This window comes from Heteronotia binoei, chromosome 21 (assembly GCF_032191835.1).
Source record: "Heteronotia binoei isolate CCM8104 ecotype False Entrance Well chromosome 21, APGP_CSIRO_Hbin_v1, whole genome shotgun sequence".
NCBI lineage: Eukaryota > Metazoa > Chordata > Lepidosauria > Squamata > Gekkonidae > Heteronotia > Heteronotia binoei.
The window spans coordinates 6,736,787-6,753,975 of record NC_083243.1 but is presented as its reverse complement, the minus strand read 5'-3'; the positions used below and the strand labels follow the sequence as shown (position 1 = coordinate 6,753,975).

Sequence of the window (17,189 nt, the reverse complement as noted above, 5' to 3'; positions counted from 1 at the left end):
AGAAGCTGCCCTTTCAAGGACAACCTCTGCTGGAGCTATGGCTGATTCCAGCAGGTGCAAGTGGAAGGCCAAGGCCATTCCAGCAGGTGCAAGTGGAAGACTCAAACCTGGTTCTCCCAGATAAGAGTGAGCACACTTATCCACTACACCAAACTGGCTCTCTCACATTTATCTTTTTGGCCGTCCATGAATCCCTGCTCAGCTGTTGTGGATTGTGGATTGAACTTATCTTTGACCTGGCCACTGTGTCTCCATAGAAAGCTAAAGACCAGGAGTCCCCAATGCTGCTACCTACTGACTCTTTTCCTGGTTGCCCACCAATGTTTCAAAAAATAGGAGGGACCAGATGGGACTTTCCCAGCAAGGTACTCAGTAAGGTACAATTCTCTGGAGCTTCAAGAGGGGATTGGAGAAACATATGGAGCAGAGGTCCATCAGTGGCTATTAGCCACAGCTTATCGTTGGAGCTCTCTGTCTGGGGCAGTGATGCTCTGTATTCTTGGTGCTGGCGGGGGGGGGCAAGAGTGGGAGGACTTGTGGAGTTCTGGCCCCACTGGTGGACCTCCTGATGGCTCCTGGGTTTTTTGGCCACCATGTGGCACAGAGCATTGGACTGGATGGGCCATTGGCCTGATCCAACATGGCTTCTCTTATGTTCTTATGTGACACAGAGTGTTGGACTGGATGGGCCATTGGCCTGATCCAACATGGCTTCTCTTATGTTCTTATGTGACACAGAGTGTTGGACTGGAGGGGCCACTGGCCTGATCCAGCATGGCTTCTCTTATGTTCTTATGTGACACAGAGTGTTGAACTGGATGGGCCATTGGCCTGATCCAACATGGCTTCTCTTATGTTCTTATGTGACACAGAGTGTTGGACGGGATGGGCCATTGGCCTGATACAACATGGCTTCTCTTATGTTCTTATGAGTCCACCCTCCAAAGCAGCCATTTTCTACAGGGGAACTGATCTCTCCTGGAGATCTGGGATATCTCCAGGTCCCGCCTGGAGGCTAGCATCCCCAGGCTCAGTGTTGCTTTCTGGTAACAGCTCTCTAGGATCTCTGGTACAGAAAGGTCTCCTTCAACAGCTGGCATATTTTCATTGGACGAACCAAGAACACCGCTCTCTGCCTTGTTCTCTCTCTCTCTCTCTCTCTCTCTCCCTGACTGGAATTCCACTTGAGCTTCTGACCTACCATTGTGTCATATTCAGATTTTTGGAGGGGGGGGGGGAATAGGCGACAGAATTTGTGTCCAGAAGAGGTAGTGATGGCCACAGGCATAGACAGCTTTAAAGGGAGATGAGATAGATTCATGGGAGAGAGGTCTACCAGAGGCAGTCAGTGCCCTGTTGTTGACCCTCCAGAGGAACGGATTGGCCCCTGTGTGAGGCTGGACTAGATGGACCCTCCCTGGTCTGATCCAGCAGGGCTCTTCTGAGGTTCTTCTCAGGGGAAGGCCTCAGCCTCTCTGCCCTGTTTTTGGCCTTCCAGAGGAACTGGCTGGCCACTGTGTGAGACAGGAGGCTGGTCTATATGGACCCTCCCTGGTCTGATCCAGCAGGGCTCTTCTGATGTTCTTCTCGGGGGAAGGCCTCGGCCTCTATGCCCTGTTGTTGGCCCTCCAGAAGAATTGATTGGCCTCTGTGTGAGACAGGAGGCTGGACTAGATGGACCCTCACTGGTCTGATCCAGCAGGGCTCTTCTGATGTTCTTATGAAGGCCTCAGCCTCCGTGCCCTGTTGTTGGCCCTCCAGAGGAACTGGTTGGCCTCTGTGTGAGAAAGGAAGCTGGACAAGATGGACCCTCACTGGTCTGATCCAGCAGGGCTCTTCTGATTTTCCTATGAAGGCTTCAGCCTCTCTGTTCTGTTGTTGGCCCTCCGGAGGAAGTGGTTGGCCACTGTGAAGGACAGGAGACCGGATTAGATGGACCCTCCCTGGTCTGATCCATCAGAGCTGGTCTTATGTTCTTTTGAGTCCTGCAGAAACCTAGACCCTTACTTTCCCAGCCCAGATTCTACAGGCAGGCTCAAAACTCATCCAGTGAAGTTCAAAGGGAGAGAGGAATGTATGGTGTTTCCTCTACTGGAGGGAATGAAATAAGAAAAAATCCTCGGAAATGAATTCCAAACATTCACTGGGCATCAAAATCTGCTTTTTACAATAAGCTGAGCAGATCAGGGGAATAAAACTTTCTCCTCTTGAAATCAAAAACGGTACACATTAGTTTTAAAAAAAACACACTACAAACAAGTATAGACAGGTTAGGGCTGCCAAGCCCCCGATCCGGCAGGGAAAACTCTATGCTACAATAGGTACCATAGAGTTTCAACTTCCCAAATGGCTAGAGCATCTGGGGAAACCATAGAGTTTCCCCGGAAATGCCTAGAGCGGCCCCACACGGATGCCGCCATTTTGATGATGTCACTTCCGGGTGACGTCATCGCGGAAGCTGGGGATTTGGCAACCCTGAGACAGAAGGACATGTCCTCAGATCCAACGGTCATCAGAAGCAAATGAGAAAACCAGGGAAAGGGGAGACAAGGGCCCGAGGGCCCAGAAGCGGAATAAATATACTTGCCTAATTGAGAGAAAGGTCCTGACTGAGGATCAAAACCTACAAAGAGATACTACATTTCACACGTCGACACTTGGAAATACAACCCCACCCACACAACAGAAATCCCTCCGAAGCGCTATCAAAACGTGGCTGGAACAAACTGCCAGATCCATGTCAAAAATCGGAAGACCCGGCTGTCCACATTCAGAGGCTAAACCTCTGGATCCCAGAGCCTGGAGAGGCAACATCAAGGGAAGGCCTCAGTCTCTCTGCCCTGTTGTTGGCCACTGTGTGAGACAGGAGGCTGGACTAGATGGACACCTTTTCTGATCCAGCAGGGGTCTTCTTAGGTTCTCATGAAAACCTTGGCTTCTGTGCCTGTGGCTGGCCCTCCAGAGGAACTGGTTGGCCACTGTGGGAGACAGGAGGCTGGACTAGGTGGACCCTCACTGGTCTGATCCAGCAGGGCTCTTCTGACATTCTTATGAAGGCCTCGGCCTCTCTGCCCTGTTGTTGGCCCTCCAGAGGAACTGGTTGGCCACTGGGAGACAGGAGGCTGGACTAGGTGGACCCTCACTGGTCTGATCCAGCAGGGCTCTTCTGATGTTCTTCTAAAGGCCTCAGTCTCTCTGCCCTGTTGTTGGCCCTCCAGAGGAACTGGTTGGCCACTGTGGGAGACAGGAGGCTGGATTAGATGGACCCTCACTGGTCTGATCCAGCTGGGCTCCTTTGATGTATTTATGAAGGCCTTGACCTCTGTGTCCTGTTGTTCGGCCCTCCAGAAGAACTGGTTGGCCCCTGTGTGAGACGGGATACTGGACTAGATGGACTCTCAGTGGTATGATCCAGCAGGGATCTTCTAATGTGCTTCTCAGGGGAAGGTTTCTGCAATTGTAAAAGCTCAGCTCTCCAGCACATCAGGCAGAAGTCTTATCCAAAAAGACCGGCAGCCATTTTCTCCGGGTGAACTGATCTGTCATTTGAAGATCAGTTATAATCCCAGGAGATTTCCAGCTTCCACCTGGAGTTTGGCAACCCCAGTTGAGCGATACCTCAGCTGGGCAAAGTGCCAGAAAACCTACCCTGCAAAGGAGATATTTTCTCCAGGGGAAATGATCTCTGTACAGCGGAGATCAGCTGACATTTCAGGAGAGCACCAAGTCCCACCAGGAGGTTGGCAGCCTGGCGTTCCAGAGACAGAGCAGACGTTTGTGCGTCCAGCTCTGTTTATAGGAGTTTTGGAGGGCATCCTTCCAAATGAATCTGGCCTCGAACCAGCTTGGGAAACCACCTTTGTGACAATCGGGTGTTCTCCCAGTATGCAGGAAAGGAAAGGTCCCCTGTGCAAGCACCAGTCGTTTCCGACTCTGGGGTGACCTTGCTTTCACAATGTTTTCATGGCAGACTTTTTTACGGGGTGGTTTGCCATTGCCTTCCCCAGTCATCTTGGGAAACCACCTTTGTGACAATTGGGTGTTCTCCCAGTATGCAGGAAAGGAAAGGTCCCCTGTGCAAGCACCAGTCGTTTCCGACTCTGGCGTGACGTTGCTTTCACAATGTTTTCATGGCAGACTTTTTTACGGGGTGGTTTGCCATTGCCTTCCCCAGTCATCTTGGGAAACCACCTTTGTGACAATTGGGTGTTCTCCCAGTATGCAGGAAAGGAAAGGTCCCCTGTGCAAGCACCAGTCATTTCCAACTCTGGGGTAAACTTGCTTTCACAATGTTTTCATGGCAGACTTTTTAATGGAGTGGTGTGCCATTGCCTTCCCCAGTCGTCTTGAGAAACCACCTTTGTGGCAATCGGGTGTTCTCCCAGTATGCAGGTTCTCCTTAAATCATGGTAAGAGCAGTGGGGAAAAGCATCAAAACGAACATTTTAAGGACTCCGCTTCCCCCCATCCCTCTCTGCCCAGCTTAAGACCAGGTTGCTCCAAAGATACAAACTCCACGTACAGGTAAGCAGACAAAACCATTAGCTCTTTGTTCATCGGACACGAGGCAGAAGACGGAACAGGAAAGCCAGTCTCACAAAAGCATTAGAGATGCAAAACCCATAGAAAAACACAAGGGGGGGGTAAGAGAGAGAGGCAGGGAGGAGGAGGAATAAAACCAAAAAGGGGGACTCCAAGCCGAGGCCTCGCTGCGTAGCCGAGCAATGAAAAAACAGCATCATTCCTCATTCCAAATCATGAGGTGGAAAGAAAACAAAATGCCCGGGGCTGTTCTCCGCCAGCTAACATCAGGCAGGCGCTGCTGATGGGACTATGAGGGGCGTAAGCATGCGGCGATGGCGGAATTCCGCCCCCCCCCCCCCCAAAAAAAAAGGAAAAGTGCAAATGCTGAGTTTTGCAAAAGTGGAAAAGGAAGATCTGGGCCGTTTTGACAGGGTGTGAGAAGAGACCTGAATACCACCTGAAGCCTTGTGCTGGAACAGAGGGTATCGATGTTGCCACCAGCCAGCAGTAGCGAGATAAAGGCAAAAAACACAGAACCCCGCAGGACTTTCCTCCTTTCTGGTTGGTTGGAGAAACGTCGACTGCGGGGTGACATGAGAGAGGTTTACAAGATTATGCCTGGGACGGAGAAAGTAGAGAAAGAAGTCCTTTTCTCCTTTTCTCACAATACAAGAACTCGTGGGCATTCGATGGAATTGCTCAGCAGTCGGGTTAAAACGGATAAAAGGGAGTCCTTCTTCACCCAAAGGGTGATTAACATGTGGAACTCACTGCCACAGGAGGTGGTGGCGGCTACAAGCATAGCCAGCTTCAAGAGGGGGTTAGATAAAAATATGGAGCAGAGGTCCATCAGTGGCTATTAGCCACAGTGTATGTATATATGTGTGTGTGTGTAAATTTTTGGCCACTGTGTGATACAGAGTGTTGGACTGGATGGGCCATTGGCCTGATCCAACATGGCTTCTCTTATGTTCTTATGTGACACAGAGTGTTGGACTGGATGGGCCATTGGCCTGATCCAACATGGCTTCTCTTATGTTCTTAAGGCTGGCCTGGCTCGCCAAAGGCCCTGGCGATGGTTTAGGGTTTACGGTTTTCCCCGGATGTTCTAGCAATTTGGGAAGGAAAACTCTATGGCAGCGGTCCCCAACCTTTTTGGCCCCAAGGGATCGTCCCCAGGGCCGGCCCGCCTACTGTGGCCCCAGGACCAGCAGGGTGGGGGCACCGAATCTGGCCTCCTCCCCCTGCAGTGCCTCCTCCTTCCCCACCTCCCTTGCGGCACCTCCTCCTCCCTCCGCTTGTACAAGTTTAAGGCCGGGGAAGGCGGCGGTGAAACGCTCCCCGGCTCTTTAAAGGCCGACCCCGCCCCCCACGATCAGCTGATCGGCGGGGAAACTGAGGCAGCAGCGTGAGCCACCGGCTGAAAAAGCTGTGCTGACCTTGCCTCCTTCCCACTTCCTTCGTGAGTGTGGGAAGGAAGAAGGCAAGGGCAGCACGGCTTTTTCAGTTGGTCACTCGCGCTGCTGCCACGGTTTCCCCACCGATCAGCTGATCGGTGGGGGCGGGGCAGAGGTCGGCCTTTAAAGAGCCGGGGAGTGCTTCACCTCTGCCTTCCCTGGCCTTAAATTTGTACAAACGGAGGGAGGGAGGAGGTGATGCAGGGGCGAGCATGGCGGTGAGGCTGTGCGTCGCTGCAGGGAGAGGGGGAGGGGTTGTGTGGCCCAGTTGCCAACACGCCACGGATTGGTACCGGTCCACGGCCCAGGGCTTGGGGACCCCTGCTCTTTGGTACCTATTGGCGGAGGCTGCAGGGGACTTAGCAACCCTACTAGGGTTGCCAAATCTGGGTTGGGAAATTTCTGGAGATTTGGAGGGGCGGAGCCTGGGGAAGGTGAGGGTTGGGGAGGGGAGGGGCCTCCGTGGGGTACAATGCCACAGAGTCCACCCTCCAAAGCAGCCATTCCCTCCAGAGGAACTGATCTCTGATGTCTGGAGATCAGTTGAAACACCAGGAGATCGCTAGGCGCTCCTGGAAGTTGGCAACCCAATGAGTCCACTCTATGGCCCTCACTACGAATCTTCTCTGTTATGCGTTTGGTGGGCTAGCAAAGAAACCAAAGATGACTTCAAAATGTATAAAGCTTCGTATGGGGCTCCCTGACATCAAAGCCTCCCTGCCCCTAGAAAACCAGCACAAGAAAGCCCAGCCTTATCCCTGACAAGCTAGATTTCTACGAGCGGGAAGGTTTTTGTTTTACAAGAGGGAAGCTGCAGTCAGACATCCTCTGACCTGCATTCCAAAATGGCCCTGACACTTCACCAAGAGCCAGTTTCGGAAACTGTTTATTTTATGCTGTTTTGCGTGCGCGTGTTCACTTTCATTTAGTGGAAGTGCAGCTGCTGGGGAACCCTTTGACGGTAATAAAAGAGGAAGAAATGAAAACTGTATCGAGGGGAACTGCACTGATGTATATTTATTTATATATTTATTTTAGGGAGTGGGGAAGTCTCCAGGCTCCACCCCAAAACTCCCCAGATATTTCCTGAGTCGGACCTGGCAACCATAACTGACAATCTTCTTGGTCTTTTTAAGGGGCTACTGGATTTGAATCCAACTCTTCTACGGACGACCAACACCGCTACCCTCTGGAAACTTGATTGCTCTAGTATGTTGTTATTTTAAAAGCCGTCACAGAAACATCCTTTGCACCTTTGTGACAATTCCACTCCCTGATGCCTCCGCTCCGGAACCCTGTGGAGCCTGCAGGAAGCAGCTTCTGCACAGAGACTGCCAGTCTACCCAGCACAGTGTGCGATTGCGACAAAAAAGGCCAACGCCATGCTGGGAATTATTAGAAAGGGAATTGAAAACAAATCAGCCAGTGTCATCATGCCCCTGTATAAATCGAAGGTGCGGTCTCATTTGGAATACTGTGTGCAGTTCTGGTCACCGCACCTCAAAAAGGATATTATAGCATTGGAGAAAGTGCAGAAAAGGGCAACTAGAATGATTAAAGGTTTGGAACACTTTCCCTATGAAGAAAGGTTGAAACGCTTGGGGCTCTTTAGCTTGGAGAAACGTCGACTGTGGGGTGACATGAGAGAGGATTACAAGATTATGCATGGGATGGAGATGGTAGAAAAAGAAATCCTTTTCTCCCTTTCTCACAATACAAGAACTCGTGGGCATTTGATGAAATTGCTGAGCAGTCAGGTTAAAATGGATAAAAGGAGGTCCTTCTTCACCCAAAGGGTGATTAATGTGTGGAATTTGCTGCCACAGGAGGTGGCGGCGGCTACAAGCATAGCCAGCTTTGAGAGGGGATTGGATAAACATATGGAGCAGAAGTCCATCAGTGGCTATTAGCCATAGCATATTATTGGAACTGCCTGGGGCAGTGATGCTCTGTATTCTTGGTGCTTGGGGGAGGAAAGTGGAAGGGCTTCTAGCCCCACTTGTGAACCTCCTTTTTTTGGCCACTGTGTGACACAGAGTGTTGGCCTGATCCAACATGGCTTCTCTTATGTTCTTATGACAGGAACAAACACAGCACAAGTCCACATCTTCAGAGTTTCCTCCACACAGGAAAGCAGGCCACTGACAACACGGAACAACTGACCCCATCTCACATGGATGTCATGGGTGGGAGGGGCATGAGGGGAACAAAAAAATCCCAAAAGAAAAGAAGCAAAACAGCAACAAAACAAGAACCGGACTCCCCCAAAACAAGCAGGAGGGAACGTCCGGAAGCACAGCATCACAGGCGATGTCCGGAAGCGCAACGTCACAGGAGACGTCCGGAAGCACAACGTCACAGGAGACGTCCGGAAGTGCCACGTCACAGGCAGCGCCCGGCGTGCTCGGCTCACCCACCAGCGGAATTGAGAGACTGCAAAGAAGAGTGCAAGCTCATTTGGTGGGCTGAGGATCGAAGCTCAAAGTAGGATCTCCCCGGGAAGCTGTTTTGCAGATTTAAGGTGGAAGAGAAAGGGCTGGATCTACGCAGCTGCAGCCTTTCCAAAGGCACGGGGAAGGTCAAGGCCTGCTCCTCGGGCTCGGAGTCTAAACGCAAGATCAAGGGAAACGCAAGGTCAGAAGAACATCACGATACCAATCAGAATGGCAAAGGGATTGTAGAACACTCCTCGACGAGGACGCCTGGACCAAAATATGGAGCTCAAAACTGTTAACTTCACCGATCATAACTACAAAGCTCCACAATCGTGACTAGATGGTACAATACACCTCTTACAATCTCACATATGATACCATCCCAAAGCCTTAAATGTTGGAAAGATTGTAAGCAGATTGGGACATATATTCATTGCTGGTGGTCCAGTGGAAAAAAAAATACAAAAATTCTGGAAGGAGGCACTGTCCCAAATTAATTTGATGAACATATGAAGCTGTCTTCTACTGAATCAGACCCTGGGTCCATCAAAGTCAGCCTTGCCTACTCAGACTGGCAGCGGCTCTCCAGGGGCTCAAGCGGAGGTTTTTCACGCTTATTTGCCTGGACCCTTTTTCAGTTGTAGATGCCGGGGATTGAACCTGGGACCTTCTGCTTACCAAGCAGATGCTCCACCACTGAGCCACCGTCCCTCCCGACTGGCAGCAACTCTCCAGGGTCTCAAGCTGAGGTTTTTCACGCCTACTTGCCTGGACTCTTTTTAGTTGGAGATGTCGGGGATTGAACCTGGGACCTTCTGCTTACCAAGCAGATGCTCTACCACTGAGCCACCACCCCTCCCCGAGGGATATATAATGTTAATATATGAAGCTGCCTTATACTGAATCAGACCCTTGGTCCATCAGAGTCAGTCTTGTCTACTCAGATTGGCAGCGACTCTCTATTTGCCTGGACTCTTTTTAGTTGGAGATGCCGGGGATTGAACCTGGGACCTTCTGCTTACCAAGCAGATGCTCTACCACTGAGCCACCGTCCTTCCCCGATATCTGGGCGTGACATTCCAGTTAGACCTGAAATCTTACTGCTGAACTATTTGGCCACAAGAAATGTCTCCTCCAAGAAACAAAGACCTAATAGATGCAACGACTGGAGCTGCCAGAACAACAATTGCCCCCAAAGGGAAAAACCCAGCAGCACCTAACTCATGTCAATGGCATTGCAAACTGTAGCATCAATATAAACTGGAGAATATTTCAGATAGAATCCACGGAACAATGAAATTTCCTAAACAAACTCACTTTACTGAAAAATGGTGCCCCTTACTAGACTACTTGGTAGCCAAAAACTTTATACCACTGGATTAGGCACAACTACAGGAAAGGAGGGAAAGGTCCCCTGTGCAAGCACCAGTCGTTTCCGACTCTGGGATGCTGCTGCTTTCACAATGTTTTCACAGCAGATCTTTTTACGGGGTGGTTTGCCGTTGCCTTCCCCAGTCATCTACGCTTCCCCCCTCCCCCCCAGCGAGCTGGGAACTCATTTGACTGACCTTGGAAGGATGAAAGGCTGAGTCAACCTGGAGCTGGCTACCTGAAACCAGCTTCTGCTGGAATCGAACTCAGGTCCTGAGCAGAGGGCTCCGGCTGCAGTACTGCAGCTTTACCACTCTGCGCCGTTACAGAGATGGCTATAAAAACTGCTTTTCTAGGACAGGAAACGTTATCGCTCTTTGTTACAAATACATTTTTGTTGGTGTGACTCTTTATACCTCTGTAACTCTGTGGAGGTGGGTGGGGCTGAGAGGACTCTCACAGCAGCTGCCCTTTTGTCATGAGCCCTGACGAGGAGGAGCTGGAAGGGTTAACAGACCTGGAAGAGTTGCCGGCCAGTTCCTCAGCTGAACAAACAGCAGCTGGCCCATCAATCACTCTCCAGGCACCAGTGTCAGCTGTTGACGATCAATCTCCTCTAAGCTCTCCTCCTCCCATCTCAAGAGTTCGAAGCAGGCTCCGGAAAGAACTTTCAGTGCGATGACATGAGGCACGCCGAGCCTTCAGATCTCTCAGCCCTCAGTTCTAGCAGAGTCCCTGCCACCCAGGGAGCAGCCTGACTGAGACTCCCATATAGCTCCCACTCAGGAGCTGGTAACCTTGTGGAAGCAACAAGTCTATTCTCTGGCTTGCATCCATGCTCCTTCATGATTCCTGACCTGCTTGATTTCCTTGGCACCCTGACCTTCTGGCTTTTGGACATTGACTTCTGATTCCAGTTTGTGATTTTGCATTGGTGACTTGGCTCCTGCTTGACTTCCTGGACTTTGACCTTGGACTGGCTTTGGATCCTGCCTGCCTGCACCCGGAGAACGTGACACCTTCCAAGGACAACCTCTGCCAGAGCTATGGCTGACCCAAGGCCATAGAAGTTCGATTGTCCACTACTTGAGCCAGAGCATTCTCGGTAATAGCCCCCGCTCTGTGGAATGCCCTCCCCCAAAACATCCTCAGTTCCGCCAGGCCTGTAAGACCGAATTATTTAAGGGGAGGTAGCAAATGTCCCAAAGCACTGACAATCCCGTTGGACAAATGTAGATATTGAGAAACACCAACGTGCATCTTGATGATGATGATGATGATGATGATGATGATGATGATGATATTGGATTTATATCCCGCCCTCCACTCCGAAGAGTCTCAGAGCGGCTCACAATCTCCTTTCCCTTCCTCCCCCACAACAGACACCCTGTGAGGTGGGTGGGGTTGGAGAGGGCTCTCACAGCAGCTGCCCTTTCAAGGACAACCTCTGCCAGAGCTCTGGCTGACGCAAGGCCATGCCAGCAGGTGCAAGTGGAGGAGTGGGGAATCAAACCCGGTTCTCCCAGATAAGCGTCTGCACAATTAACCACTACACCAAAACAGGGACAGATGATGAATAAAAAGACTGCAGATTTATACCCCACCCTTCTCTCTTAATCAGAGACTCAGAGCGGCTTACAATCTCCTATATCTTCTCTCAGTCACAACAGACACCCTGTGAGGTGGGTGGGACTGGGAGAACTCTCACAGCAGCTGCCCTTTCAAGGACAACCTTTGCCAGAGCTCTGGCTGACCCAAGGCCATCCCAGCAGCTGCAAGTGGAGGAGTGGGGAATCAAACCCGGTTCTTCCAGATAAGAGAACTCTGGCTGACCCAAGGCCATTCCAGCAGGTGCAAGTGGAGGAGTGGGGAATCAAACCAGGTTCTCCCAGATAAGAGAGCTCTGGCTGACCCAAGGCCATTCCAGCAGGTGCAAGTGGAGGAGTGGGGAATCAAACCAGGTTCTCCCAGATAAGAGAGCTATGGCTGACCCAAGGCCATTCCAGCAGGTGCAAGTGGAGGAGTGGGGAATCAAACCCGGTTCTTCCAGATAAGAGAACTCTGGCTGACCCAAGGCCATTCCAGCAGGTGCAAGTGGAGGAGTGGGGAATCAAACCAGGTTCTCCCAGATAAGAGAGCTATGGCTGACCCAAGGCCATTCCAGCAGCTGCAAGTGGAGGCGTGGGGAATCCAACCCATTTCTCCCAGATAAGAGTCTGCCCTTTCAAGGACAACCTCTGCCAAAGCTACGGCTGGCCCAAGGCCATTCCAGCAGCTGCAAGCAGAGGAGTGGGGAATCAAACCTGGTTCTCCCAGATGAGAGAGCTCTGGCTGACCCAAGGGCATTCCAGCAGGTGCATGTGGAGGAGTGGGGAATCAAACCCGGTTCTCTCAGATAAGAGAGCTATGGCTGACCCAAGGTCATTCCAGTAGGTGCAAGTGGAGGAGTGGGGAATCAAACCTGGTTCTCCCAGATAAGAGAGCTCTGGCTGACCCAAGGGCATTCCAGCAGGTGCATGTGTAGGAGTGGGGAATCAAACCCGGTTCTCCTGTCAAGCATGGTGAAATTCCATTGATAATTGATTGTTATAGGGTCCTGCCTAACACTGGTCTGTGAACTATCATGGAGGACCCAGCTTTGCTAGCTCTGTTATTCTTTCCCTCCCCCCTTCTTGCTTTATTGCCTGAAAAATAGAAGTAGTGAGAAATGAAACTAACTTGAGAAGAAGTAATCAGCACCTTCCCATACATTCCTGGTAGGGAGTGCGACACATCTGGGGAGAGCAAGGACAGAGTCCTGATAACACTATGAGAACGTAGACATTTATGATAGTTTATGTGTGAGAGCTACCCCGCCCCCCCCATCCTTTGGAATCCTTTTGAAGTAAGCCTTAAAAGTATTGTATCAATGTATTTGCAGCATTACTCTCAAGAACCTGTTACACAGAAAGTATCGGTCTATCAATAAACGTAGTCTTTGTATCAACTTTGACTCGTCATTGAACCCGCATGCTTGACATCTCCCAGATAAGAGTCCGCGCACTTAACCACTACACCAAACTGGCTCTCAGTGATACTATTGCCGTAGAGGTATCCTTCTGGTATTTAGGGGAGGCTCAGAGCTTGAAAATCAAGACATTGGGAGGGAGGAGAAAGTGAACTCCAGGAGGTGGGAAGGCCAAGAGGCAGGGGACAAAGAGGGGCACAAACTGCCTTCCATCCAGAGTGGGGGACACCTCCGAAACGACAGCTCTTTTCTCAAGTAAACATGGCCTCTTGGGCAACATATTTTAAGGACAAAAGTGGAGACAAATAATTCTTGGGTTCCAACTTCCGCTCTTTTTTTGTTGGCTTGTTTGGTCCTAGGTCTGCAAGTGGAATTAGGGTTGCCAAGTCCCCCACGTTCCCAGGCGCTCTAGCATTTTGGGAGATAAAAACTCCATGGTACCTATTGAACCATAGAGTCTTCCCTCCCAAAATGCTAGAGTGTACAGGGAAACCATAGAGTTTACCCGGAAACGCCTAGAGTGGTTGGCGTGCGCGTTGCTGGCACGATGACCTCACTCACAGGTGATGTCATCATGGCCGACAGGTTGGGAACCTCCCAGGCAGGAGAACCCCTGCCCGGCCCGGGGCATTGGCAACCCTAAGTGGAATCCAGACAAGTGGTGACGCCAAACAATGCACACGACCTCTAACAGAGTGGATCCACGGTGCCCACAGAAGAAGGCCCTTTCAGCTGTGGCTTACCCTCAGAGGTCTGGAGGACCAGCGTCTTGCTGTAAGGGCTGACCCCTGTCTTGTTGAAAGCTTTGACCCGAGCGCTGTAGGTGCTGTTGAAGTGAAGCCCATCCACGGTGCACATGGTCTCCTTCCCGACGTAGACCTCCTAGATGCCAAAGAGAGGAAATGGCTCTCTAACAGCCCAGCAAAGCAAAACTGACCCCCCCAGAAACATTCATAAAACAAACATCTCACGGGATAGAAAGCCACAGGTCAGCTAATGTGGATCAGAGCAAGATCTGAGTCCGGTAGTACTGACCTGGATGACCCGTGCTGTTTCATCAGATCTCACGATCTAAGCAGGGTTAGTCATAAGAATGTAAGAGAAACCATGTTGGACCAGGCCAATGGCCCATCCAGTCCAATGCTCTGTGTCACACAGTGGCCAAAAAACCCAAGTGCCATCAGGAGGTCCACCAGTGCGGCCTGGACACTAGAAGGCCTCCCACTGTTGCCCCCCTCAAGCACCAAGAATATAGAGTATCACTGCCCCAGACATTGGAACATAAGAGAAGCCATGTTGGACCAGGCCAATGGCCCATCCAATCCAACGCTCTGTGTCACACAGTGGCCAAAAAACCCAAGTGCCATCAGGAGGTCCACCAGTGGGGCCAGGATACTAGAAGCCCTCCCACTGTTGCCCCCCCCCCAAGCGCCAAGTATATAGAGCATCACTGTCCCAGACATAAGAACATAAGAGAAGCCATGTTGGACCAGGCCAATGGCCCATCCAGTCCAATGCTCTGTGTCCCACAGTGGCCAAAAACCCCAAGTGCCATCAGGAGGTCCACCAGTGCGGCCAGGACACTAGAAGCCCTCCCACTGTTGCCCCCCTCAAGCACCAAGAATATAGAGTACCACTGCCCCAGACATAAGAACATAAGAGAAGCCATGTTGGACCAGGCCAATGGCCCATCCAGTCCAATGCTCTGTGTCCCACAGTGGCCAAAAACCCCAAGTGCCATCAGGAGGTCCACCAGTGCGGCCAGGACACTAGAAGCCCTCCCACTGTTGCCCCCCTCAAGCACCAAGAATATAGAGTACCACTGCCCCAGACATAAGAACATAAGAGAAGCCATGTTGGACCAGGTCAATGGCCCATCCAGTCCAACACTCTGAGTCACACAGTGGGCAAAAAACCCAGGTGCCATCAGGAGGTCCACCAGTGGGGCCAGGACACTAGAAGCCCTCCCACTGTTGCCCCCTTCAAGCACCAAGAATATAGAGTATCACTGCCCCAGACATAAGAACACAAGAGAAGTCATGTTGGATCAGGCCAATGGCCTCCAAGTTGGGGGATCCCCTGCCCCCAACTGGGGATTGAGAAACCGAAAGAGTAACGTGGAAAAGCGCAGCAGGAGCAAAGCCCGAAGGCATCCACGAAAAGCCAGCCTCAATTATGAAAAAATTAACAAATTTATACAAGTTACTTCCTACATAAGCAGACGATACTTCTTCTAAACGGCTGCCACGGTGTGGTGCAACTACTGCCAAAGCAACCTTTTTTTAAAAAAATCTCCATAAGAACATAAGAGAAGCCCTGTTGTGTCAGGCCAATGGCCCATCCAGTCCAACACTCGGTGTCACACAGTGGCAAAATTTTTTATATATACACACACACTGTGGCTAATAGCCACTGATGGACCTCTGCTCCATATTTTTATCTAAACCCCTCTTGAAGGTGGCTATGCTTGTGGCCGCCACCACCTCCTGTGGCAGTGAATTCCACATGTTAATCACCCTTTGGGTGAAGAAGTACTTCCTTTTATCCATTTTAACCTGTCTGCTCAGCAATTTCATCGAATGCCCACGAGTTCTTGTATTGTGAGAAAGGGAGAAAAGGACTTCTTTCTCTACTTTCTCCATCCCATGCATTATCTTGTAAACCTCTATCATGTCACCCCGCAGTCGACGTTTCTCCAAGCTAAAGAGCCCCAAGCGTTTCAACCTTTCTTCATAGGGAAAGTGCTCCAGCCCTTTAATCATTCTAGTTGCCCTTCTCTGGACTTTCTCCAATGCTATAATATCCTTTTTGAGGTGCGGCGACCAGAACTGCACACAGTACTCCAAATGAGACCGCACCATCGATTTATACAGGGGCATTATGATACTGGCTGATTTGTTTTCAATTCCCTTCCTAATAATTCCCAGCATGGTGTTGGCCTTTTTTCGGCCTTTTTTTTGGTCGACTCTCCAGTGGACTTCCACCACAAAGAAAATGAACTTTGGCTTTGAATGAAAGGACTTTGGGTTCGGGCGATATTGTATTTGTATTTATAGGAAGTATCGTCTGCTTATGTAGGAAGTAACTTGTATAAATTTGTTAATTTTTTCATAATTGTGGCTGGCTTTTCATGGACGCCTTTGGGCTTCGCTCCTGCCCAACGGGGGATTGGTAACCCTACTTGTAAGACACCAGGAAAGGTGTCCACAGATGCCTTGACAACTTTCTTGGTGCCCACCGAGAGGTTTTAAAGAGTGGGTTGGGCTACTGGCCACTGGAAGAAGATGAAGATATTGGATTTATATCCCGCCCTCCACTCCGAAGAGTCTCAGAGCGGCTCACAGTCTCCTTAATCTCCCTCCCCCACAACAGACACCCTGTGAGGTAGATGAAGATATTGGATTTATATCCTGCCCTCCACTCCGAAGAGTCTCAGAGCAGCTCACAATCTCCTTTACCTTCCTCCCCCACAACAGACACCCTGTGAGGTAGATGAAGATATTGGATTTATATCCCGCCCTCCACTCCGAAGAGTCTCAGAGCGGCTCACAATCTCCTTTACCTCCCCCCCCCCACCCACAACAGACACCCTGTGAGGTGGGTGGGGCTGGAGAGGGCTCTCACAGCAGCTGCCCTTTCAAGGACAGAGTCTCAGAACGGCCTACAATCTCCTTTCCCTTCCTCCCCCACAACAGACACCATGTGAGGTGGGTGGGGCTGAGAGGGCTCTCCCAGCAGCTGCCCTTTCAAGGACAACCTCTACCAGAGCTCTGGCTGACCCAAGGCCATTCCGGCAGCTGCAAGCGGAGGAGTGGGGAATCAAACCCGGTTCTCCCAGATAAGAGTCCGCACACTTCACCACTACACCAAACCGGAGAGTCAACCGGCAGTGAAGATTTTTTTTAAAAAAAAGTTGCTTTGGCAGTAGTTGCACCACACCGTGGCAGCCATTTTGTGGCTGGCTCCGCCTCCTGCTGTGGCCATTTTGTAGCAGCCATGTTGCAATTCTGCCCACCCCACTGGCTCTTGGGGACCCCAGTTCCCCCCATACTGATGTGTGCACCGCCTCCCCGAAATACCCACCCTGAACTGGCCCCCGTTGCCGTCATCCAATTCCAAGATGTAGCCGTCCACCTGCACGGAGGAGAGAGGAGGCTGCTTCCAGGACAAGGTGGCGCTGTTGTTATGGGTGCAGCACTCTTCCAGTTGCAGGATCGGAGCAGCCGGCACTGGGGAGCAAGCTAAACAGACATTAGTGTCACCCCGACTTCTCCCACTAGCCACAATGGAAATCTTTAGCCTCTGGGCTCGACAAGGATTCGCTTGGTTCAGATTTGCAGGCAATTTCAGAACATTGTAATGAACGAGGAGAAGAATAGGACAAAGAAGAAATTA

General features: G+C 50.9%; 1 protein-coding gene across 9 annotated transcripts in view; it reads right to left on the bottom strand.

The window, feature by feature from the left end:
- Positions 1 to 17,189, bottom strand: part of TRIM9 (tripartite motif containing 9) — a 116,000-nt gene that overhangs the window by 18,527 nt on the left and 80,284 nt on the right. For 2 of the 9 annotated variants that reach the window (XM_060261160.1, XM_060261162.1), the window contains exons 6-8: positions 16,878 to 17,035; positions 13,538 to 13,676; positions 8,399 to 8,587 (exon numbers count right to left, since the gene is read on the bottom strand). In XM_060261160.1, coding sequence (XP_060117143.1) covers positions 8,399 to 8,587; positions 13,538 to 13,676; positions 16,878 to 17,035 — 486 coding nt within the window. Of the gene's footprint in view, positions 1 to 2,587; positions 2,624 to 8,398; positions 8,588 to 13,537; positions 13,677 to 16,877; positions 17,036 to 17,189 lie in introns of all 9 variants that reach the window. The other 7 variants (XM_060261161.1, XM_060261163.1, XM_060261164.1 and 4 more) reach the window with 5 other exon arrangements.